This window comes from Glandiceps talaboti, chromosome 1 (assembly GCF_964340395.1).
Source record: "Glandiceps talaboti chromosome 1, keGlaTala1.1, whole genome shotgun sequence".
Lineage (NCBI taxonomy): Eukaryota > Metazoa > Hemichordata > Enteropneusta > Spengelidae > Glandiceps > Glandiceps talaboti.
In genome coordinates this window covers 9,552,102-9,578,118 of record NC_135549.1, presented here as the reverse complement: position 1 = coordinate 9,578,118, position 26,017 = coordinate 9,552,102, and the positions used below count along the sequence as shown (strand labels likewise).

At 35.3% G+C, this 26,017-nt stretch overlaps 1 protein-coding gene across 1 annotated transcript in view; it reads left to right on the top strand.

The window, feature by feature from the left end:
• The window catches only part of LOC144453840 (A disintegrin and metalloproteinase with thrombospondin motifs 9-like), a 132,311-nt gene that overhangs the window by 63,732 nt on the left and 42,562 nt on the right, over nt 1-26,017 (top strand). The window contains exons 6-26 of the mRNA XM_078145211.1: nt 11,452-11,492; nt 12,309-12,414; nt 13,320-13,460; nt 15,363-15,507; nt 16,614-16,712; nt 16,968-17,177; nt 17,532-17,649; nt 17,779-17,915; nt 18,112-18,229; nt 19,022-19,117; nt 19,470-19,636; nt 20,201-20,327; nt 20,753-20,879; nt 21,408-21,609; nt 22,093-22,257; nt 22,529-22,693; nt 23,118-23,372; nt 23,759-23,926; nt 24,400-24,618; nt 25,138-25,296; nt 25,749-25,925. Of these exons, the coding sequence (XP_078001337.1) occupies nt 11,452-11,492; nt 12,309-12,414; nt 13,320-13,460; nt 15,363-15,507; nt 16,614-16,712; nt 16,968-17,177; nt 17,532-17,649; nt 17,779-17,915; nt 18,112-18,229; nt 19,022-19,117; nt 19,470-19,636; nt 20,201-20,327; nt 20,753-20,879; nt 21,408-21,609; nt 22,093-22,257; nt 22,529-22,693; nt 23,118-23,372; nt 23,759-23,926; nt 24,400-24,618; nt 25,138-25,296; nt 25,749-25,925 (3,142 nt within the window). The remainder of the gene's footprint in view (nt 1-11,451; nt 11,493-12,308; nt 12,415-13,319; nt 13,461-15,362; nt 15,508-16,613; nt 16,713-16,967; nt 17,178-17,531; nt 17,650-17,778; nt 17,916-18,111; nt 18,230-19,021; nt 19,118-19,469; nt 19,637-20,200; nt 20,328-20,752; nt 20,880-21,407; nt 21,610-22,092; nt 22,258-22,528; nt 22,694-23,117; nt 23,373-23,758; nt 23,927-24,399; nt 24,619-25,137; nt 25,297-25,748; nt 25,926-26,017) is intronic.

Here is a 26,017-nt window from a genome sequence, read left to right as displayed (position 1 = left end):
TATTGACTTGGTCATGTGGAAGGACTCACTACCACAGAAGTTCCGTGGGCAAATTAGGGATGACCATTAGTTGGGACTTCAAAGACAGAAAGACAAGATTGGTGTTGACCAATATGATGGTATGCAAATCTAGAATGTCGTAAAAGTTGGCACCAATTTTGGTCTAGATATTCAGTGTATTCCTCATTCCTCATATGACAAGTTGATATGATGAATCACTAAACACACTTGTGTGTTTTCCTCAAAACTAATGATGATTTGTAATTTTAACACCCTGAAATGCGTGTTGAAAGAATCTGTCCATCCTGAAGTCATGACCTATATATTAGCATGGTGAAAGATGAGATTTGAGGAGAGTGCAAAGGTCAACCTTGAATTAGCTATTGCAACATTGTTATCATTATAGCTACACATTGGATACAATATGACCAAAAAACTGCAAAGACAATCATAAATGTGAAAAGTTTGAGGAGGTAGATCAGCACTCTACAACTATGGAAAAAATGCTGCAAAATAAACAAAGATTCCACAAATGTCTGTCCAAGGAGAGTTTACAAAGAAGCTACTTTGCAGACAAATACATGTCATTGATGTCATCGCAGATGTCAAAAGCCACTTGTTTGTGAGTGTGTTGTCACAATTAATCAATTTTATTAGGGTAGGCTTGGTGATAATGATGACAATATGATGGTGACTAATACTGTGCAGTGCTTGAAAGCTGAATTCTCACCCCAAAAAAGAACAAAAAACAACAATCTGTTGTCACTCAGTAGACTGAAGTCTGGAAATAAAATATGCCATTGATTGTGATCAGATTCTGTTAAGTGTTGTAATACACTGTAACTTATTAAAATGCAACACATTATTCAAAGTCTTGTATAACTTTTAGGGGCCATTAATAGGCAATTTACTTCAAATACCACTTCAGAGCATTATCTAAGAATGTGAATTATGGCAGTAAAATATACAGGTTACATCAGCTCAAGGCCAGGTGTCTGTTTTGCCAAGTATTATCACTGAGAAAAATATATTCAACAAGTACATGCCAATATCCTCTAAGTTGACCTCCAGATGTAGTCAAAAGTAAACAGAGATCAATATGACTTGATAAAGCTGCACTGGTTGTAACTAGAGTATCATTTTTTTATGCAGACATTATTGCAATGATACATTCACTGAAAATCTTTGAAATATCAATAATTTGACATTGTACATGTAAAATAGGAGTAGATTGTATCTAGAAGTAGTTTAGTAACAGGTTGAAATCATTATCTCTTTCGGGTACTGATTTTTGGGTGAGGTCCTAAAAATCAATTTGATGGTATTTATTGTACCATAATATGTATATATACAGCTATACAAATACAATTTAGCCGCAGGTGATTCACTACTGTTCAAGGTGTAAGATACCAGTAAGTCATTACATCTAAATAGTTTTGAAAAAAAAAAACATTTTGGTTTCAGCTAAAACAATTTTATCATGCCTTCCTACTTGGAAAATTGATGTACAACGTACAACATATGGAAAGACCTTGTTTGTAACTAAATAAATTGCAAAAAATTCATAAATGTATAGAATATTTGTTATTGTACTTGCAAAACAGCTAAAAATGTGTAAAAAGTTTGTTATTGCAACATATTGAGTTACCAACACAGACTTGGTTTATGTTGCTTCACAATGATTTTTCAAGTAGGAAGCCATAATAAATTTTTTTTATAAATTAATAATCCAAAGTTCATACCAAATCTTCATCCATATGGCCACTTAAAATAAATAGTGTCAAAGGACTTAATGCTGGTATGAAAAATATCTTGAAAGCTGATAATCAGTCCTGCAACAGTTTCCAGTTTTATAAAACATCAGTGTAGTAGCTTCTGCTGTAACTATTACATGTACATATGGCACTTCTACACTGTTGTGTGAAGTCTTGGTAGTCCTACTCCTGAGGCAGGCCCCACCCCCAACCCCACCCCCACCCTCACCCCACCCCATTCTACCCAACTGCTTGAAATATCTTGATGGCAGTCTTATGCACCCCCATGTTGATACAAATCAAATTCAGAAATTGAGACATGATTCCCACTTGGAATACCCAGTAAAACCCAGGGAATACCCAGAGAAAACCTGTGTATTTCAGTAACTGAGCATTGAGATCTGCATTCACCCTTCTTAGAAACAGACCTGGTGGATTTAAAAAAAATTAAACTGATAGGTAGGTTCAAACCCAGGTAGTTATGGTATTAGAGAAACACAAATTACTGCTCAGCCACACACAGCCCTGACCATATACATATATTAAAAGCATATATACTCACATTGCTATGAACTTGATAAGCCAAATGTAGACATATGTCAATGTAATGTAACTATTTCTAATGTAGGAAAACAAACAAAGTTTGAAAGTACAGTAGTTGTTATTATAATACGTCATGCTGGTATTAATGCTATCATTGCTAAACCATGACGTGACCTTTCATAATACAGGAATATAGCAGTATTTGAAGTCACAGCAAGTCTTTATGATTTCTCCATTAATGAGGCCATGAGTATGTAGAAGGTGAAGATGTCACCTATATCATTTCTAGTGTAGATTTATACCTATATGCAGCATATTCCAATCAATGATAGAGGTATATTTATCTTCTGTTATATACTTTGATCTTAAAAAATCCACATGCCTATATCTTTATGAGTTTTTATCTTGTTTGTTATGTTTTCACCTAGTCTAGTTCCTATACAGTATCGTTACGATTTATACCTTCACTCAAAGTACATGTATAGTCAAGGCGCTGACAAAAGGTGTTAATTATGGTTCAACCCCATAGTGAGCAAAGCACAACAGCGCATGTCACTAGTAATAACGGGCTGTCGTCACCGCTCATTAAATATTCATTTGGTACAGCTGTTTTGACGATGTCCAATGTCCAACCAGGATTTCACTGCCTGTACGTTTAAACTAAATCACATGGAGACGCAAGATCATAATCATGTTTATATGAATGCTGTAGGAGGGAGCACAGGAATATGTGCTGATTGAGGGACTTTGACCAGAGTGTGGTTAAACCACAGTCTGGTCATCCAGACTAGTAATGCGTAAATTACTAAATTCTTTTGACGCTTTCGTACACCTCACAATGACCAATCAGACCCATCCAAGTGTACAGGTGTGCTCTAATCTACCAATTAAATTTCTCAACAAACCCTGTAACATTTACAATTATTTTGTCATCCCATCAACCCATGATATCCATGGCAGCTATGCTAGCAACTGTGTATTTCATTGTAGATATTTGTATACTGCAGTAAAGTATACCAAGAATTGCAGACTATTACACTAAGTTGTGTCGTGGAATTTTATCCATGAAGTAGGCCACTGTTGTATATTTGACTGAATTTCACCACCAATAAAGTGCATTGACCATAGTTGCATGTTTATATGCACTGTTGTCACGGCCGAGTTAACAAACATAAAACTGGCACAAGGAGGCTGGTATGTTAAACGGTGTGAAATACTGTGAACTTGTGTTAGAAACTTAAGATTGGTTTGAAATGGCCAGTGTTGACCCAAGTAATGGTGAGGTATTCACAGAAGATGATGGACCCTTGGTTAGAATGACGCCATGGTGCTCTAAAACATAAAGACTTTTTGAGATGGTTTTGACCCAAATAAGGAAGGTTATACTGATCAGAGGGTGGTCGATCAGTTGGAATGATACCAATCAAGGTGCTGTGAAACTGAAAGTTAATTTGAAATGGCCAGTGTTGACTTAAACTACTGCCAGTACTGGTGAGATATGTATTTGAAATGAAGTCAAGGACAGCTGTAGTGTCATCAACTGTAGTCAGCTTGGTACTTGGTTTGGGAGTATTGTAATGAATACAACTCATGACAGATGTCAACTTGGCTGTCCTGAGTGATTGAATGGGACATACATACGTACGTACGTGTATGTACGTACGTACATACATACATACATACATACATACATACATACATACATACATACATACATACATACATACACATACACACACACACATACATACATACATACATACATACATACATACATACATACATACATACATACATACATACATACATACATACATACATACACAACACAACACAACACAACACAACACATCAGTATTGGAATACTGTCATGCTTTACAATCAATGGCCTTCATTTACATCACATTAAAGGGTCCTTGAACAGCACCCCTAGTGACCAAGTAGATGTAATCTGCTGTCTTTCTCCGTATTCTCTAATATGTGTCAGAATGAAGTCATGGATACAGCCAGATTTCACAGCAGTAATCTTTATGAAGTTAAGTGGTTCCACACAAATTGAATTATTCAACAAATTTGAGACCATCATGTTATTTGGATAAAAATGTTCATCAATATATATTTATTGGCTTGAATGTTTCATTATTTACTTTAATTTTGCGCCCAGTGAATAAAAATGTAAACAAGTGATTGTCTTTGTAAATTAATTGTTTATGCATATATAAACCCTAAATGCTGTCAGTCTGTATACAAGTAAACATTCCTTTCTCTGCAGCATAGGTCAGGTACCTCTCTACCAGCTAACCTGGGGTATCGACTATATTACCTGTATAGTACACATGGTGGCCACTGTTGGGAAATATCGTAACCTTAACTGGTTTCCCCACTTTGTATTATCTTGTATTCTTCTGTATATTAATCTACATGTTACTGCTTGGATCAGCTCAAATTAAAAGTTAGAAAAAAATGCTGACCATACACACTCCATACCATGAAGAGAATCCTGTTTGTAGGCAATAGGAAAGTTGTAAAATACTTTGTATCATCATACACAAGTTCTTTTCTCCCACATTTGATTGGGAAACAGACTTGTTTCCACATCGGAAACTTTTTCGTAAGAATTCCTTCTTGAGGTTTGCTGTGAATGGATTCAAAAATCATTACTCCAATCTAAAAGCATAGCATCTACATCAAATACTTAATTTGTAAATAGATGTTAAAATAAGTAAACATTTCCAGGGTCTACCATTTATCAGGTGCATGTACTAAAAAAAGATACTACCAACATTACACTTTGCATCTTATTAAACTTACACACTATATCAGTTCTATCCTTTTAGAGCAAAAATCTCAATACTAGTCTGGAATTATACATGCCTCTTTAAATGAATGGCATCACCATCCAAATAGAATACATGCATACACTGTCATCAGCATCAGCCTAAAATGACTCCAGGTAGCTGAAATAATTATCTCTAATGAGTGCAACAGCCTTTGGTAGGAACAATATTAAATGTACATGCAATCCTTACAAAAAAAAACTGCCAAATATGGTCATTGCATTCACTAACCTAGTAATGTAGATTGAACTGGACAAAGCTAAGGAGTGGGAAACCAGTACATTTAAGAATTACTTAGACGGTTGTTTTCATTGTGTCTTATTTTAAGGTAATTGCAAACAGTTTTAAAAGACTTAAGATGCAGTACAGAAATTGTAACTCAGTGTGCCACGACGATACTGTAAATAAAAAAAGGGGTTCCAAAATAAAACTATGTTACTTTAGAAAATATAACAGTGTCTTGGATAATGTAAGAGTGGGCTCCCCTGAGGCTGGTCATTCATTGGCACTCATATAATGAGAGTATTCACCTTGGTGTAACATAGTCTGCATTTCTAACCCAATTATCTTTATTAGCACTTAACCAGTGACCAATACAACAGGTGTAACCATCTCATGTTTTACTGACTCATGAAAAGACAAAATTCTAAGACAAGAGAAAACCCTATGTATTAAAATCTACTATTAATAGTTATGTCATGACTCTATACAACATCAAGCGTGCAGATTTTCAGATTTTTTGGTGCCATTAATAATAGGAAATTGTTGGTTAGATTCAATGTTGATGTTTTTTATGAAGCTATATGCAAACTGTAACAGTCCCAGATGAGACAGTAAGTCTAGACAGATAGTAAATGGTATAAGAAAAATATGTAACAATCTCATTGATTCACTAAAATAGTCAGTCTGAAACATTTATTTTGTCATTACAATGGCGTATACTTTGGAGCAAAGAAGGATATTCCATTGGGCTTTATTTGTATTCTGTAGGGAAAGATTAGAAATATTAGAGAGAGATATATACTTGGTCTTTGACTCACTAGAACACTGATTTCTCAAGGGACATTATATCCACATTTTATCTTAAACTCTAATATCAAGTTCTCTCCAGTATTGTATTTTCAAAAGATATGACTTCCACCAGAAAGTGAAATTTGTTTGTATAATCTATTGTGCTGTCTTGAAAACAGATATATCAATATTATGCACAAGAATTTAAGCTTTTATAAGAAGTACTGTAGCAGTAAATCAGTCGATATATGGTGTGTGTTTTTATTTGGTTTTATTTTCACAACATCAGTAAATAATGACAACCCCACCCTCCTATAGACCAGAACAATAGACCTAAACCAAATGTTTACTAACGGATTTAGTTATGTAAATAAAGCTTTTGCGCTATTCTGTTTATGAACCATGGTATATTATTAAAACACACAAAAAGTCACAGTATTTTTGTAAACCCCACTTTTTAATCAAATCAAGATTACATTATCAAAACTCCATGGACGCTTAGAAGAAAGAGATCGAAATTTCCTTTCTTTGCTAGCTTCTTATTCCCATTTGTTTAATAGATTCTGACAACAGGATAATTACTATAGTGTGTTTGGCTTTGTGTGTTTGTGAAAGTTCATTCATGTATGCCCAATGTGTAAAGTTTTGTTCTCATAGTAGTATACTTGTATAAGAGGTATCTGTCAGGTTGCAACGATTGTGAACACTTTAATCCGATGATTAGCAAGGTAAAGAATAAAAACACAGACCTGTCAACATCAGATGCTTAGATCTTAATACTATGAAATAAAAGTGTCTTAATTTGACAGCTAAGTTGAATCCAACCACCAGAAATCTATAGAAAGCCATCGTGTCTGGTATCAGAAGTCCTTCCAGATAAAAACTCCTTGAGTGAAGTGAAATGAGGCTGAAGAAATGTGATTTGTAATTAAGCTGTGTGTAGTATTACCTTTTTACAGTGGTGAAAATCAATATGGTTACTGTCCCTACACAGTGGTCTACTTACAGGTAACCCATGTCAATATTCAGTGAAATGATGCTGAAGAAGTGAGATTTCGAACCTAAGCCCAACTATTTTCGATTTTGTGTTTCTGGAGCTGTGGGTTTGAAAAGATCTGGATTCAGTCCAAGTGTTTGTTCACATGAACACCTGCTAGTAACGGAGGAACTCAGGCTGAAAACTGATGTTTGTTATCAATCTAGTTGGTTCAATCAATGGTGTGTTTTGTTTGGTTTTGACAACAGCTACTTGTCAATGAATATGATGCACTACCTGTCAGTTATTACACATTGGTTTTCATAAAAACTAGGGATCCAGAAGATCTCAAGTGTTACCTGCAGGAGTATAGACATCATTCTAATTGTTGAACTCAGCGGTTTCACTATTTTGCTTCCAGCCAACGTAACTTTAACTATCAGCTTGAGAAACCAATCAAGGTGTAACAAAACGACTTGTTGGTCCATCTACAATGTATAACTCATTGATGAGTTAGCTCTTGTCACTCATTGTGAGTAGTGAATAACTCATTGTCACATGCTAGCTCCATTTAATAACAGTTATGTTGAATTTCATATTAGGCCAAAAATGGTTTCTAACTGAAGACTTTATTAAGAGCTCAGTCCACAGTCACTTGTGAGCTAATATTCTATTCCAGGATGATGGTAATATTCTACTATATTTTAATGAAATACGTCCACATTTAAATGACCCGCCATGAAACAATTGATGACGGGACATTACGCCATTCTTCAATATTTTAATGAACGAATATATCATGTTCATATTACGTTGCTATTCTTAGCGTGTTGCTGATTGGTTGTAAGGTATTGCCGTTGTGACCACGAATGACGTAATGTCCTATCATGTGGACGTATTTCATTAGAAAACACATTTTGGATAAATATTGTTGCAGATTAGTTTGGGTGGTTATGTTTCAGTTATATTTGTTGATTTCAGAATTAAAACGGATCACTGAAATTGCCGTGCATCTTCCACTGTTTCCTGACTTTGGTAAATTCCGGAACAATCACCAACAATGGTATTTTTTGAATATCGTAAATACCTAATATAATGTCATTATTTTGTATTATGGTCATTCTAGACTAGAGTATTACAATCCTGGGAAAGAATATTAGCTCACAAGTGACTGTGGCTCAGTCACTATGCTTTGGTTTGTACATAAATGAACAAATTAAAGTAAAATGTCTTAGAAATGTTTACAAATTGCCAAAAAACAAGTAACTAATTTTATGTCATACCATTGTGATAGCATTATTTGTAGTTTAATGAAATATTATGACAGGTTGAATATTTGCAAAATTTAACTTAAAAACCTGTGATTACTCATGTAAACATTCAGTTGTGTGTTATTTTACCCAACATAAGCCATCTGTAATTCCTATATCTTCAACTTCCTGAATATAACAGTGGGTGGTTATTCAGGACTGCCAGACATCTTTGGATCTATCTTAATCTTTAAATATCTGTCTATATAACATCCCCTAAAAATAGTAGACTTTTTGCACAAAATAAAGAAATGTGATTCCAACCTTTAATATCTGTTGTATGTCACATATGCTGTTATCTGTGGACACAATGAATGCAGTTTTCACTTTGTTGGTGATGGGTTTATGTCATTATTACATTTACTAAGTAACAAACAAACAAACAAATGTTTCTAGAATTAAAACCTCATTATAACAAAGAATGAATAAAGGGCACTTTATACAAATGGGTTATTTATAGAATGCATTACGTGTGATAGAGGGAGTGTGATAGAAGGACTTGTGATACAGCAAACTGTAGTCTTAACTTTATGGATGCCCTACATTTGGTGTTGAATAAATCTGAACAGCAGGACAATCCTCAATTCAAGGCTAAAATAGAAATTGCACTGGAAACTGGATGTAAGGTACCATTGAGAAGCTATAATAAAAAATATTGTTTCCTTGCTCAGGAACCATACTCATGTATTTTGTAGTAACTCCAAACTCAGAGCATAAATCATTAGTGTAGGATAAAATCACTCAGCCTTCTTTGGCTTGTATTGTATACAGACGTAAACTTGTCACATGTTGTGAAGCCAGTTATTTTAGTTCTTACTTAGTACCATTCCTGTTAATAGAAGAGAATAAATAAGTACAGAGGTAATTTTTTCTAAATGTCCAGATATGAATAAGCCATCTCCTCAAGCACAGTGAGAACCATGTTAGGGAAACGTGTACCATGTGTGACTGTGTTTAAAATCCAACTGTAGTTATCACCAAAACATGCTAAACCCAGACTGTACAACTTGCAAATTCTATTGCCTGTACATTATTGCAAATTTGAAAACATGCAGGAGTAGGTTACCAAAATGTTGGGTTTAATAGCCACAGTATGGCATAGTAGTAAAGGTTGCACACTCTTATAGCTGCCTGATGTCCACATGGTGCTATCAGATAGGAAATGAAGTACAGGTCTTGAAGGACAAAAATCCAGCATGTTCCATATGGAACTTCCGACTTTTTAACATGCCATTCCACTGGCTGTGATGATGTGGTCAGATTGTAAGCTCCGAAGTAGCAATGCACTAAGCCAAAGTGTGTTTGTAACATTCCTTTCCATTGGCTGTGATGATGTTGTTTGATTTTTATACCTGAGTAGCAGACACTAAGCCAAGGTGAATTAGTTGGAGTCTGATGTGAAAAACAGGATCAGTTTATCCAAGGACAAATCTATTACTGTGTCAACTCAACTAAATCCTTCCTTTAATTTGTTTGTTGTCTACCATTGTTAGCTACTTCACACTTTGATACCTAGCTGGTTTGTAGCTCAGCCTGTCATCATTGATTATGGCAACAGAGTGCATGGTTTACCGATTTCATTACCATTGTACATGACTTGTCTTCATCTTGTCTTCAGCTTTCTCGACTACTCAACAAAAGACTGTCACACATTTCAGCTATTCTCACATGTTTTCTATACATTGATACATGTAAGTCTATCACAAGATAATGTGATATTGTGAAAGTTTCACAAAGTGGAATTTCTTACATGTAATAGCACTGTGTGCAATACATCTTATTACCTGAAGGTTCCAATAGCATTTATAACCAGTACACTGAGGGCTAGAAGTAGATTTCATGTGTTTCTATATACTAGCAACCAACAGATTGATGGCTAAAGAATTAGTTTTAATAATAATAAAAAATCAGGAGCCATACAAAATAACAGTCTTTAATTTAAAGACACACATATAGTATAAAATATCTGTAAAGAAAAACTCAATTTTAGATAGAAAGAAAAAGTTCTGTCTGGTAGCACTGTACTTTGTCAAATGATATCAAAGCAAGAGTAAATACTGATGAAATAAATTTCATATTGTTGACAAATCACAAAAGTCACTTTTAAAAAACTTAAAATATGACAAATACCATTTCTATCTCTATTGCTTCTGTGGGATGAAAATGTTATCAAAATTGATAATTCAATTTTACACTTAGTGATAGTTTCCCTGTTGTTGTATATCTTTTCCTGTACTAACTAATAACTGTTCTTCTTTCTCTGTTCTGCTAACAAGGACTGAATTTACTCTGTCAGGTAACATATTCTAACAATTGTACTTAGCGCCCTCTGTTAACAGCTAACAGAAATGTCTATGTTCTACTCTAATTAACCTATGCATCTCAATTCTTCAATCATTCAATGCATGCGACTAACTATAACTGCCTTTCTTACAAAGAATACCAGATGAAAAAAAAAGTTGTGGTGGTGCTCTGATAGTCTATGACACTCTATGCTTCACAAATGACCACACAGTAACATTAGCATATAGTGAAAGTGATAGACTGTTGGGGTACCATTCATTTCTTTATTCTAGTTGCAATGCATGCATAGTCTGTTTAGCTATAAACAAGTTTTACCTAGATCTCCATTGTTTGAGGTTAGAGCTGACTAGAACTAGAAGCTCGCTAAGCTGCATGGAAATGCATGCATGCACTATTAACATTTGCATGACCTTTTTAAGAAATTTTCTAAAAAGCAAAGCATTAAAAGTTTGGCACAAGTGTACTTGTAGGTATATACTTTCATCAACTAACTAATCATAGAGTGTGCTGATGAGATATAAATTCTCCTAACAGAAAATGCTTCCATGACAGGGTGATTTAAAACTGGAACAGAGAAAGTTGCAAAATGGTGTTAACTATAATTATAAGTAAATGCAATTTAAATGTTGTGAAATTATGAAATCAATTATTATTGTGATAATTAGCCAAGTTATTACTTTTTGTTGCTAAAATGGTTTCATTATGTTTTATTTCAGGCAAGATATATGCAGGTCTTCCACAAAATGTGACACGCTAGGTAAGTATGCTGTTTTAGGTTTTACATGTGTTAGTTATCGAAAGGATATAGCATAGACCAACTGAACAAACCACCATGTCTGTTGATCAGCCACATTACATGCTACATATATGATATAAACCATATTGACATTTTAGCAACCAAATTTGACTAGTTTGACGTACGTCAGAAAACTCTATGCTGTGTGTGTGTGCGTGCGCACGCGCGTGTGTGTGTGTGTGTGTGTGTGTGTGTGTGTGTGTGTGTGTGTGTGTGTGTGTGTGCGCGTGTGTGTGTGTGTGTTGAGGATTGCTACTTACAGTTGAATAGATATATACAACAATCACTGAAAGGACACATCTTTCAAGGCAGTAAATTTGCCGATAAAAGGGGAAAGAAAGGGAAGGTAGCCTAAAGCAAGGTTTTACCAAGCTTTACATGTTTCTCGAACCATGCTACTGTGAGTACTAAACCTTACATTGCCACGGTAACAACATTTTTATTTCAAAAAAGTACTTGGTAATATCTTTAACCTGCAGACAATTAGGATCAAAACAATGAACAGAAGAATGTTGTCCTTGCTCTAAAAAAATATACCTCATAATTTGAGATCAGTGACTCATTCAAGTTTTAAAAAAATGTTTTCTCAGAAGTTTTATTCAACAAAATAAGGAAAATGAAGAGAGTGAGTATTGACTTACTGCTGTTAAAGTGAACAGACTGATCACTTAGCAAATGATACTAACAATTGCCAGGAATATTTTCTTAACATACAAGTGTGTTGTCATTGAAGTTGGCCGCTCCAATCAAGATAAACTGAACTTGTTTTTTCAACAGGGTTAGCAGAGTTGGGTACGATGTGTGATCCCTATCGCAGCTGTTCAATTATAGAAGACAATGGCCTTAGTGCAGCATTTACAATTGCCCATGAAGTGGGACATGTGTAAGTTAATACAGCATATCAAAAATCTGGGGGGAAATCTTAAAAAATTCAAATTTTTATCCAACTGTGTCCAAAAATAGACCGCATCCACTCAAATGTTTCGTAATCGGAAAACTGAAACTTCTGAGGTATGTGGAGACTACCCCAGCTTGATACTGAGCCAGGTGTATTACATTAACATCAAAGTTGAAATCAAAATACTTAAAATTGTGGTCAAAATGTTGTGATGCAGCTTTTGTGGAAGTCTAAATAGAAGTACAAATATAGCAAATAGGATGATGGAGTGTTGACATTTACTATTGATAGCATGACATAACAAGAAGAACCTACAAAACTACAAAGACTTTTAAGTAGTTGTGCTTTCATCAAAGCGTAATTTGAAGGTACACATTGAGAGATTTTAAATGATTTTCAACTGAAAACTTTCTTTACTGTCCGATACTGTGATAGTTAGTATCTGTATTTTCCACAATAGGGATTTGTTGCTAACATTTGGAGAGACACTTGATAATTTATGATTAAACTTTCCAAACTTTCCTTTTATTGTCCAATATGTTTTACAGCTGTATTTTCTACAACAGGTAATTTGTGAAGAGGTTCTGAATAAATTTGACAATATTTAATTTGTTATGGCCAATATTATGAAATGTAGCTGTATTTTCCATAAAACATATTTGGTGCAAATACATCACAAGATTCTAAATTATTTTTGACAATAATCTCTCAATATTGTGAAATGTGTAGCTGTATTTTCCTCAGAAGGTATTTGGTTGTAACCTTTAGTAAAATTCAAAACAGTTTTTGAAAATAAACTTTCTGTGTTTTCTATATATATATGAATTATAGTTTGTACTGTTCATGATTCACTTCAAATAGTCCAATTATTTCTGTGTTCTTGTTTTCAGTTTTAATTTACCTCATGATGATAGCAAAAAATGTGATCACAGAAAAGGAAAATATCACGTAATGGCACCAACTTTGAATTACAACACAAATCCATGGTCCTGGTCTACATGTAGCAGTAAAGAACTAACTGAATTCTTAGAGTAAGTCACCTTTATCTCAACAACAGCAAACACAACAACAACAACAACAACAACAACAACAACAACTGTCATTTACTTCACTTCAACAAACCAGTGTCAGATACAGAACTTCAAACTTCAACAACAACAAATCCGTAGTTATAGCCAGAAGCCAGTGTCAGATATAGAACTTCAAACATCAAAAAAAAGTTTCATAGTTATAGCCAGAAACATGACAATAATGTAGGAAACTGTTTGTGGTCTGACACTTTGCCCAGTTGCTGCTAAGCTTGCTGTGTTTTCATAAGCTTGTAATTAGTTATATAAAGTAATTGAAGGTTACATACACAGTGTACACAATTTCCTGTCACCTTACATGTTTTTTGTGTAAGTATGGTTTTATGTATTTCAATGACCTTTTAAGTGGAGAACAAAACCAATAGGGGAGAATGCTTGCCCTTCTCCCAAAACATGGGAATTTATGCCTTGGGAAAGGCTATAGTTAATAGCCTTCAGTTGTACTAAAAATAAATCATTGACTATGTAACTGTCATTGAAGTTGTGGGTTACAATACATCAGATATCTGAAAGAAATGTCTTAAAGGCCAAATTTCAGTTCCTGGGTGAAGTGGCAATCCCAAACCTAATTTGAAACATGCTTTTAAAAAAAAACATTGAAAAGTGAAGAAAAAAGTCCTCAATTTTCTGTGAATTTGCCAGTACTGTTCGGTGATGAGATATCTAGTTTGTGTTAGCCTGAAAGTCATACAGTGTATATTTAGACTGTAATGCAGACACACACACTGGCACAAAGTGGTCAGGATCTAATGTTAGAATCTACAAGGACACGCAGCCAGACTGAGACAGAAGATGTTATCGGTGATAATTTGATAATTTCTTGAGGAGCTTTTAATTCAGACATACGCTGTAGGATACGAGAATGTGCTACTGTCGGAGTTCTTGAACAAATTGTGATTAGGGTGGCCTACTTGTCAATATACTTGTGTAAGATTATATAAAGTAAACTCATGTTAAGGGTGGGCTACTTGTCACTTGCTCTAACTATCTCCTGGTGTGTTATCTTAATTGCCAATCATCTCTACAGTTACAAATCAACAATGCCTTGTGGCCATTTTCTGATCAATCAGCTGGAAAGCTATCAAGGATGGCATTCCCAGCTCATCTTCTCCAGGCACTAAGAACTGGGAAAGGTACAGCTTACCGGTTATTTGCTTACAAATCAGCTGGAATTCTACAAAAAGATGCATTCCGGCTGATCTCCTTAGATAGATAGTTCCGGAAAGCAAACCAGTTGTTTATTTAAAGCTGCAGGGAAATCTATCATGTTTAACTTTCCTGGTTCATCTTCTTAAAGTGTGTAGTCCCAGGAAGGAAAAGCTTCCTGTTTAACTAAAGATTAGACAGCAGGAAATTTAGTACAGGCTTTCGTGCTCATCTTCTTTCATTAAGTAGTTCCGGATAGGCGCTGCTTAATATTGCTTGCAATAGAAGACATGATAAAAATAAGACATGCAAGCACACTTTTATAAAACTGCATGTAACATCAATTTGATGTCACTTGCCTTGAAAATCTACAAGCAACACATGCAAATAGTCATTGATCTTTATATTGACACAAGACCTTAAAGCCCTACTGCATCTTCAAGTGTGATATTTTGAAACTTTCTTCCAAGACTTTCATATCAGAAATAAACAAACACACTTAAGTTACAGATAGGATGCAGCTATTTTAAAAGAACTTTTTATTCTTTAGGAGTGTTCATTCATAATAAACTATCATATTCGAAGTATTATCAAAACTTCATAAAAGTTAATGTACATAATCTTATTCACATGTGTTGATATTAATGAAAAGTATCGCACATAAATACTCAATTGTGTTGATCTGTATTTTTCCAACAGTCTTGGTTATGGCGAGTGTTTGCTAGATAGTCCCACAACATCTCTGACACTACCAAGTAGTCTACCAGGTGCAGACAAGGAATATCCAGTCAATAAACAGTGTGAGCTTATATTTGGTGCTAATTCTACTGTCTGTCCATACATGGTGAGTTGAGTCATATCATAACTTTTTGCTCTGGATTTCTGTGTCATCTGTTTCCGGGATTCTTCAGGGTGTGATCCCTTGTATGTGATACACATTGCCACTTCAATCTCAAAATCTCCCCTTTTTCAGTACTCAGAAAAGTTACCAAATTCAAACCATAATATTTTTCTGGTAGCAACAAAATGCTAATACAGCCAAAGAGACAGACATAAACAGAATAGAAAATACACAATTAGCATGTAACTAAAAATGTAAAAAATATAACAATGTGGTTGTATAGTCATTTAAATGAACCGGATAGCACAACAGTATGCAGTAGCCATGGCTGCAACTGAGTTTATATATATGGAGTGAGAAGTTATTGAATTATTGTCACAGGTAGCTAAATTCTCTAACTAAGTAACAAAATTGTCTCATTCAGTAGGTTTTCTAAAGGTCTTCTGACTTCCAAACAAGCAATGTTTGAATGTGTCTATTTTTTGTAAAATTTAAAGAATAGGACTGGGTAGGCTGATCTGTCTCAACATGAGTTGCAAGAAAATGGAGGGAAAATAGAAATTAGGAAACATGACGAGAGTGTATAATTTTGAGTTTGCTACCATTAATTCAACCAGTACACAAAGTCATCAACTTTAACGAAGTGCAAAATTTGTGACTAAAATGATAAGGCAAGAATTCATCAAGGGGGATGGATCATGGTGCACAGTTTGTCTCAATGAGATAAGAAAAAGACATTGTTCTCTGAATTGTTCATACCCATCACACCAAAGTAGGTCCTGTAATACAAACCTTCATGCTCAGTGTGAAAACAGTCAAACTTTACTTAAACAGCGATGATTTTAATAAAAAACAAACAAATATGAATCACATGAAAAGTAATAAGTCTAGCATCTTCATGACATAGTGTACTGTATAGTTTGTATAGAAGATGTTGTCACAATGTACTTCTAACTTTGACCTGCAGAGGGCAGTATTTGCATGAACAGCATTCTGTTAATTCTGTTGTGAGCAGTATGCCATAAATGATAACAGTAAGTGGTGAGTTGTGAAGACAGCAACTTGAATATACCATACATTGAACTGTAAAATCATCATTTCTATTGCAGAGGACATGTAAAAGGTTATGGTGTACTGGTATAGATGAAAAAGGTTGTCGAACTCAACATATGCCCTGGGCAGATGGAACTTCATGTGGACCCAATAAGGTGTGTTACGTGCATTTATGAAATGCAGTTGACAGAACTTCTTAACTTTTGTCTTTGTTTTACAACTAACATTTTACAAATAAGAATCAGTCAAAATTTGAATTACGACAGAAATTTAAGGGATGTGTTTCATTTTGATGCATTTTTTTCTTTGAAATTTTTGTCACCTTAAGTGGTGGAAAAGAATTTATTTGATGTGTCTATATTTGTTATTTCCAGTAATCTATATTCAGTGCCGTTCTTCTTTTATTTTAGTGGTGTGATAAGGGAGAATGTGTAGAAAATTTAGGAGCTAGGTCGCCAATAAATGGAGGCTGGAGTCCTTGGGAAAAATACAGTGAGTGCTCTAGAACATGTAATGGAGGTATCAAATATGCAACAAGGAAATGTACTAATCCTGTCCCACAAAATGGAGGAAAATACTGTCTTGGTAGGAGAACAAAATACAGGTCTTGTCGTACAAAGGTAGGAACTCAAATATTTCCACTACCAAATAAGTTCTTTATATCTTGAGTTCTTTAATTTATACCCAGGTTTGTCTATCAGTGGTGAGTCAGGTACGACATGGGTAGGGGATTCTGTATCCTTAATGTGTTTTTAAGCAGAAAACTATATAAAAAAAGATGACTTCAGTGAGCACAGTATCTTGACATTTACTCATCACTTTATTTTGTAGTATATATAATTGTTTAAGCACAGAATTTGTCATCATTCTAATATCTTTAGTGTCTCTTTTATTTTTCCTTCACTTGAAGCTCTTGGATTCAATTATCAGTTAAAGAATGATACATGAATTAATTTTCTTGTTTCTGTTTTCAGTCCTGTCCAGGTGGAGAACGAGACTTCAGGGAACAACAGTGCTCAAAGTATGATGGTCAACATTTTAATATGAATGGTCTACCTCCTAGTGTTAGATGGGTACCAAAATACAGTGGAAGTAAGTTATATCCTTGTTCTCAAGATGGTTTGAAGTCAGTTCTGGCAGGTTTTCCTTCAAGGTGCAATACACTCCAACTCGATCTAATCATGTTGATTTGATGTTCCCCTTTCCACTTTCTTGTTGCAGTTACAATGAAAGACAGGTGTAAATTACTTTGTAGAGTATCAGGGAGTGCATTATACTATCAACTTTCTAAGACTGTTATAGACGGTACAGCCTGTAGTCCCGATACAGATGACATCTGCGTACAAGGCTTGTGTAGGGTAAGTGTTCATAATCTATTCAACACTTGGCCATTTTCCTTCAAAATCATACTCTCAAACTTAGTTATTTTCTTGTAACCTTGTCACACATTCAAACTTTATTTTGAAGTGAAATGATAACATTAATCACTGTTTTAGTGCGTTTACACTTTTTAACACAAATTACAACTTTCTTTGTATGTTCTGTTTTTTATAGAAAGCAGGATGTGATCATGTGTTAAATTCAGGAACAAAGAAAGATTTATGTGGTGTATGTGGTGGAGATAACAGTGCATGTAGAAGAATAACAAATTCTTACAGCGACTCCAAGTATGGTAAGTTATCAACTGCTTGGTGATGCAATATCACAAGTATCAGCAGAAAGGACATTGATACTAATATGTAGGTATTATAACAGACGGTGAACTTGTTCACAGACTGAATTCTACCTAGTCATCAGAATCTGAGTGACATATTATCAGAGTGTGTTACAAACTCACTGAAATTCTTACATCCAACTTGCAGTCTTCATTTCCACAAATAGAAATGACATTTCTGTCATACCACATGCTAGAAACACTCCATAAGTAGGCAGTAATTTAGATAAAATCTACCTAAGAAACACTCAATACCAAGAGTTTTATTTGAAATATTCTATAGATTATTAGAAACTATGATGATGTGCTTGCAGGTCCTTATATTGTGTGAAGTTTTGAGGCTGTCATGACACAATGTATATATTTAGGGTGTCACTGTCACTTTTTAAGACATTTCTGCTCAAAACAGAATAGTTTGTATGAGTGAAAGCAGGAGAAACAAGCTGACAGTGTTTCATTGGTAGCTTAGCAAATCTTTATCAAGGGAGATAGCACTATCGGTTATGTTGTCTTAATGTTATGTTATGGTCAACAGGTACAATCACACCAGACATGACACGGTTGCTGTGTTCTTGACTTGAATTTCTCAGACTCAGTTGGTATTTGCATTATGTTTTGTAGTAGAAGGACTAGGCACAATCAGGGCCTTATTCATCTTGTCTTTCACTGCCACCAAAATTGTTCCTGCTTATATTTATATAATTCATGTAAACAGCATTTGTATAATTATGTGTTATACGTTTTGTACAGGTTATAATACCGTAGTTCGTATTCCTGCTGGTGCTAAAAATATTGATATTCGACAACACGGGTATAATAACAGAGTAGAGGATGGTAACTATTTAGGTAAGTATCTGGTCTTGTAGTAAAAATAACATGTCATGGACAAAGATTTTGAATTTATAAGAATTGAATTTCTTATTTTGAAAATTTTAGTTTGTATAAACATGTTTTAGTTTCAAACTGTATGCAGCTTCAAATGTTGACCTTTTTAGGTACTATTTGAGAAAAGCAGGAAAGAGCACAATATCTTATGTAAAGCTTAGACTGTTGGATTCCTCATTGTTAGGCCATGTGTTACTCTTGAGGTTCATTTTTTTTTTAACCTGAAATTTCCATGCATGTAGACTTGGTGATAAGAATGTTATTGAATTATGCAGAGTAGTGGACTTATAGACCAAGTTTCTTGTATTTTCAGCTGTAATGAATAGCAGACATGAGTATATATTAAATGGTAACTATGCAGTGAGTATGTATCGCCGTGAAATACATGTAGCTAATACTAGGATTGAATACAGTGGTTCTGATACCGTCATTGAGAGGATTAATTGCTCTTCAACCATCCATCAAGACCTTATTCTTCAGGTATGTAGTCTTCAGATGTTTTTATTAAGGGCAGAAAGGAGGTAATATTTACCTAGGTTCCTCCTACAAGTCTTACCAGATCCCTCATCAGTCACCAGATCCCTCATCAGTCACCAGATCCCTCATCAGTCACCAGATCCCTCATCAGTTACCAGATCCCTCATCAGTTACTGATTGAAAATACTTGGGAAACATGGTTTAGAATCCAGACGTGCACTTTAATTTACACAGTACCGAATGACAACTGTGATGGACACTCAGTTTATTTGTTTGAAAGTTTAAAAAATGTTCTGGACACCACAGCTGGTTTAAAAATTACAACTATTCAGAATTCTCAGAACTGTAAAGCAAATACCGAATGTTGATATCTTGAAGAATACCATGTCATATGTGTGTAGCTGCAGCCATCATTGGTTCTCTACCACAAAGTGTGTGTTGCTATGGTGCATAAGACATCCATTGCAACTGGACAGAAAGGAATATACCTACTTTTGGGGCTTGGTAAAGGAAGGTTACAATGTTTTGTCAACTTCAGTTTTGTATATTTTTTGTCATTGATTGTAGGTTTTATCAGTTGGTAATCTGTACCCTCCTAATATCAACTACACATATACAGTACCAATACAGGGAACAGTGGTTTATGTATGGGACAAATATGGACCCTGGGAACAATGTAGTGCACTTTGTAATGGTAAGATACTTCATATTCTCAAATATTGTAAAACATCACATGTCACATCACGCCACACCACACCACACCACACCGCTGTGAGTCCACACGCACTCCACATCATATCACCTCACCACACTAGACTGCACCTCACCACACACATTGCACCTCACCACACTACACACGTCACCTCACCGCACTGCACCATACCACACAAAACACTGCACCTCACCACACCATACCACACCTCACCTCACCACACCACACTACACACACTGCACCATAACACACATTGCACCTTACCTCACCACACCAGACATTGCACCTTTGTACACCACACCATATTGCATCACATTACCGTAAATCACCAAACCACCTCATATAACACTATATCACATAACATCACACCATATTAGTAATAAATAATACAACTTATAATTTTGTAGGTTCCAAGCAAAGGATTATACGTTGTCTTAGAGCAAGTGACAGACTTGAAGTAGCAGCTGGATACTGTAATGAAATGACAAAACCAATGGCAGTCACATCAAGATGTAACACAAAATGCTCCTTCAGGTTAGTTCTCAATATTTCAATATTTATGACAGAGTTTAGTGATTTCATCATAAATTTTGTGTGAAAATATCAGATGTGAATGCTACCAGTTAAAATAATTTTTTCAGTGATTTATAACTTTTCTCATGAAACTATAATTTCTAATAACAAAGAGCTAGCTAAATATGTTTCTCTCAAAGCACATTAGTGGAATTCCACCAGTTTTACAACATCTGTTTTTCATACATTCAGTCAACTTAGAAAATAGCAGGAATATTTAGACTATTGAATAATACTCCAAGTTTTAGGCCATCAGATGATAACAGAAGAAATTCAAACATAGCATTATTCAATGTGAATGTGTCCAATTATTTTGTTTTATGTACCAAATACTCAGACGTCCTGTCCTCTTCTGGTAATATTTAAATCTTCAGCACATTATTATGTGAAGACTGGCCAACATTGCAAGTGTGGCTAAGACTGGCATGTGCAGATATTATAATCAAATAATTTGTGTTGATAATGAAATATTTGGTATTACACCTCCAGGTGGAGTATCACTGAAAGTGAATGCTCAGCTCGGTGTGGAACAGGACAAAGAACCCGTAAATTTACCTGCATCAAAGTACATCAGAGGAATTCAGTTATAGTTGACAGTCGTCATTGTTCACGTTTACGTAAACCAGGGGAGGTGGTTGAATGTCAAGGTACATGTCCACCAAGTCATTGGGAGTATGGTAGCTGGACTGAGGTAAGTTACCAAGTTACAGGGCCTTTACTTGCTTTTACCGACATACAGCTGTGAATCAATGGTTGATTCCATCTCATAACATATTCAATCAACTTACACAAAAAAGTATTGGATAGTAATAGTCTTGATGAGCTTTGAATCAAACAGAAGTTAAGTGTCATTGTTAACAGAACTGTTCAATGATATTTTCATCCATAGCTTGACTGATGTGAAATAGTACTGAATTTTAGGTTTGGATACTGCACCATTGGGCATATTGCTAAGTAACACAGTACAACACAACACACCTCAACACAACACAACACAGCACAACACAACACAACACAGTGCAGTGCAACACAACACAACACAACACAACACAACACAACACAACACAACACAACACAACACAACGCTTTCAAGATCAGCTAACTATACTGAAAGGGTGTAAACCAATTACTCCTTAGCACCAGAATTCATAGCAACTGTTATTAACTCTTCCAGTGTACACATACCTGTAATGGAGGAATCCAGACCAGAGATTCTGTCTGCATCGATGATGACGGCAATACACTTCATGACCATGATTGTGATGAGAGCAATAGACTCACCCAACAACCATGTAACACACAAACATGTCCAGAATGGACGTTCACTGACTGGTCAGCGGTATGTATCTTTTATTCTTGCACTAGTACCAGTATGTGATTGTGTCCCTCCTGCAGAGTGAGTCTATGTCAGTGTATTTCAATTGCTATAAATTACACTACATGCATGGAAAATTAAGTATGCTGAAAAACTTGGACATTGTAGTATGTTAGGGTTGTGTCTGCGAAACCTTTTTACCATCAAATACAGTACCCGATCCATTTCTCAAATACATGTATATGCAGTTTTGTAATTGGTTCTCTAATCCACCACATATAACTATTTTTCATAGTGCTCGGCAACTTGTGGTGTAGGCCAGAAACACAGACAAATTTTTTGTCGATATGGAAATGAGCATGTTAATTATGCAGTGTGTGACAGTACTAGGATACCAGGCAGCTATGAAGAGTGTCAAGAGAGAGCTTGTCCAGTTTGGGAACATAGTGTATGGGGACCAGTAAGTATTTCCAAGTTTGTTTGTTACCAGTAGTAACTAGGTAAAATGTACCTTAGTTCACCAGATGTTTTACCTCAGTTTCCCAGTCCAGTCTGAGAGCATAGGGTATGGAGACCAGTAAGTAAGGTGGTAAGGAGATATTTTAGTAAGATTTGCTCACCCAATTTATGGAGCAATCTATCTATCTTCTACCAGATTTTCACCTTTGTTATTGTGGTTCTCAAATCTAAGCAACGACACTGATTTTCAGAAGTCTTGTATCTCAGGAGGTATTGAATTTTCTCTTTTCATCCACTTAGCTGTTCTCAAGATATCCGTGATGTCGAAGTGGCCATCATCATCTTCCTAAAGTAACATCCAACATGTGCACAATTCTACATAGTTTCATAATTTCATCCATCTAAAACCATGTTTGCAATTTCAGTGTACTGTGTCGTGTGGAACAGGATACCAGATAAGAGCCATCCTTTGTCGATACCCAGATGGTCTTGGTCACGTGGATGAGGAAAGTTGTGATGCTGACCAGCGGCCAATCGGTAAACAGGACTGCGGAATGGCTGAATGTCCAAAGATGGTCACCACCACCACCACCACCACCACCACTGTAGCTCCTACTGCAGCAGCTGTGTTCAAAATGGCCCCCATAATTAGTAATTGGAGAACTGGTGATTGGACTCCTGTGAGTGTTATGTCTTTAATATGTACAAGAATAAATAAAGTATTCATTTGCAGGTTTTCATCATTATGTTAACTCATTACCTATGATATGACTGACATAAGAGTTGGTAAACTACTTATTGGTTTTTTGTTATCATATCTGGCTTCAAATATGCTACAACTGATTCACATTATGTGTTTTTTTCATAGTAGTTGCATGTTTTATTATCTTCTAATTAAACATCCTCAATCAAACCTTATGACAAGAATTCAATATAGCATGAGAAACACAGAAATGTTCAGTGTTAAAATATTCTATCTACCAGGGCGGTATTTGTTTTTACCCCCAAAAAGTACAAGTTGGGAGAAACAGGATTCAGATCTGACATGTTCCTATTTCATTTGTAGTGTTCACGTTCATGTGATGTTGGTACTCGGGAACGATACGTGAGTTGCAGAGACCCATTTGGTGGCATTGCTGATGAAAGTGAATGTGATGCAACAGTGAAGCCAGCTCAGAAAGAAAACTGTGAAGTCCAACCCTGTCCATTCTGGAGAACAGGACAGTGGATTGAAGTGAGTGGTGTTTTTAGTAGTAGTTGACATGTATTGAAGTGTTCCCACTATTATTTATACGACTAAGTAATTTAGGGAAATATGAATAGAGAAGTCAAATTTTATCAAAATGGCTGCGCTTACATAAAACTTAGATAAATCCAGTAAAAATAGGTGAATTTCTGTATGAAGTTTTTGAAAGAATATAGAAAAAGTCAACACATACAACAACCTAGAATTCTAGGTTCGTATCTAATATGTATTTTTCAAAGTTCATAAGTTTGTTTTAGATACAAGCAAGTTGAAGAACAAAAGAAAATTTTGTTTTTGGTTTGGTGGCAAGTAGGCATAAGCTGACACAGTCACCGTGCAATAACATTACAGATGAATCTGTGAGAGAACACTGTATTTTATTATCCATATTTCACATGCAAGTACATCTATTTCTAGTTTTCACAGATACCTGATACTTTCCACTTCATTTATTTACTTAGTGTCCAGTCAGCTGTGGTACTGGAAGGACCAGTAGGTATGTGGCGTGTGTTTACCATGACAACAGGATAGGAAATGATGAAGACTGTACTGAGGAAGACAAACCAGTTCAACAACAGCTGTGTAACACACATGAATGTGCCCGTAATAACTTTCCTATTGTCATCACTGATAATGATGTTACACAGACCAGTTACTGGAGAATTGGACCATGGAGTCCTGTAAGTCTAACTCATTATACAGTCCTACATGACTGTCAAAGTCCCTGAATTAATTGGGTTCAAGTACTCCCAGAACGTACTTTTAAGTCTTGGAATTTCAAACCACTCTAGGAAAGACCTGGAATAATTCAATTCTAAATTTATTCTTGGAATTTTTTTTAGAATTGTCCATAAAGTGATGGAAATTCTCAATGTTTGATAAGTGTATCGTTTCACAAATAAAATAACAATTAGTTAGTTACATGTACCATGAAATACTCCTTCAAAGTTACCTGATACATACCTTGACCATAAAAAACTCCTGGAAGTAGTCCAAAAACATCTTGAAACTCCCAGACTCTGAAACGACTTTAAGTGTATGAACTTTGACCCCAGCAATGCCAATGTATGAAGTAAAAGTCAGATTTCTTTTGAATTGTCACTACTTTCCACTAATCAGAATTACTGCAGTAATTCTTTCTTGACGGTGGACTCCACAGACTTTTGGCTGATATGGGTGATTTGAATTTACCTTCACAGTGTACAACATCTTGTGGTATTGGCAACAGAAGGAGGGCAGTGGTGTGTCAAGACAAGAATGGAGAAAGTGGTACCTGTGATGAAGACGCCAAACCAGAAGATCAGGAAGTGTGTGATGAAGGACCTTGTCCCACTTGGAATTATGGAGAATGGGGAGTGGTAGGTTACCTTCCTTCCTTTCTTTCTTTCTTATTGACAGTCATGACAAGAGAAAACATTTCTAAATTTTGTCTGTATATAAAAGACCATTTGTGTGTTGCTGAATATTATGTAAAACTATTAAAAGATGTTGTACAAATCTATCCTGGTACTTAAACATAATGATTCAATTCAATAGACTAAAAAAAGTTGAGGAAACCCTTCATTATGACATCAACTGTGATTACATTGCCAGAAGACAGTTTTTAATGCATTGACATTAACATCATACTAGAATATTTTTGATTTCTAGAGTAATATTTTTTGGTCTTATACTAGAATAGTTGAATCAAAGTTGTATTATTTTCACCCGATTAAAATGCTTTTAAACTCAGCTGAGATGTCTAATTCCATGGATTCAGTGAAAGTAACTTTGCTATTAGTATTAATCTGTTCTTCTGTTTCTCTGACAGTGTTCCAAATCTTGTGACTCTGGTAACAAGTCCCGTGTAGTACAGTGTCAGATGAGGAATGGTCAAAGTTTGGAAGACGACAGATGTGACTTGACAAAGAGGCCTCTGAATACAGTACCTTGTAATATGGGAGGATGTCCACCTGAACCTCAATGGCATAGGGGACAGTGGTCACCGGTAGGATGACATTTGACATTTTAGTGTCCATACATCTTAGCAATACACAGGGTCAAAGTTCAAAGAGGAGGAAGTAATCTTTTATTTCCAGA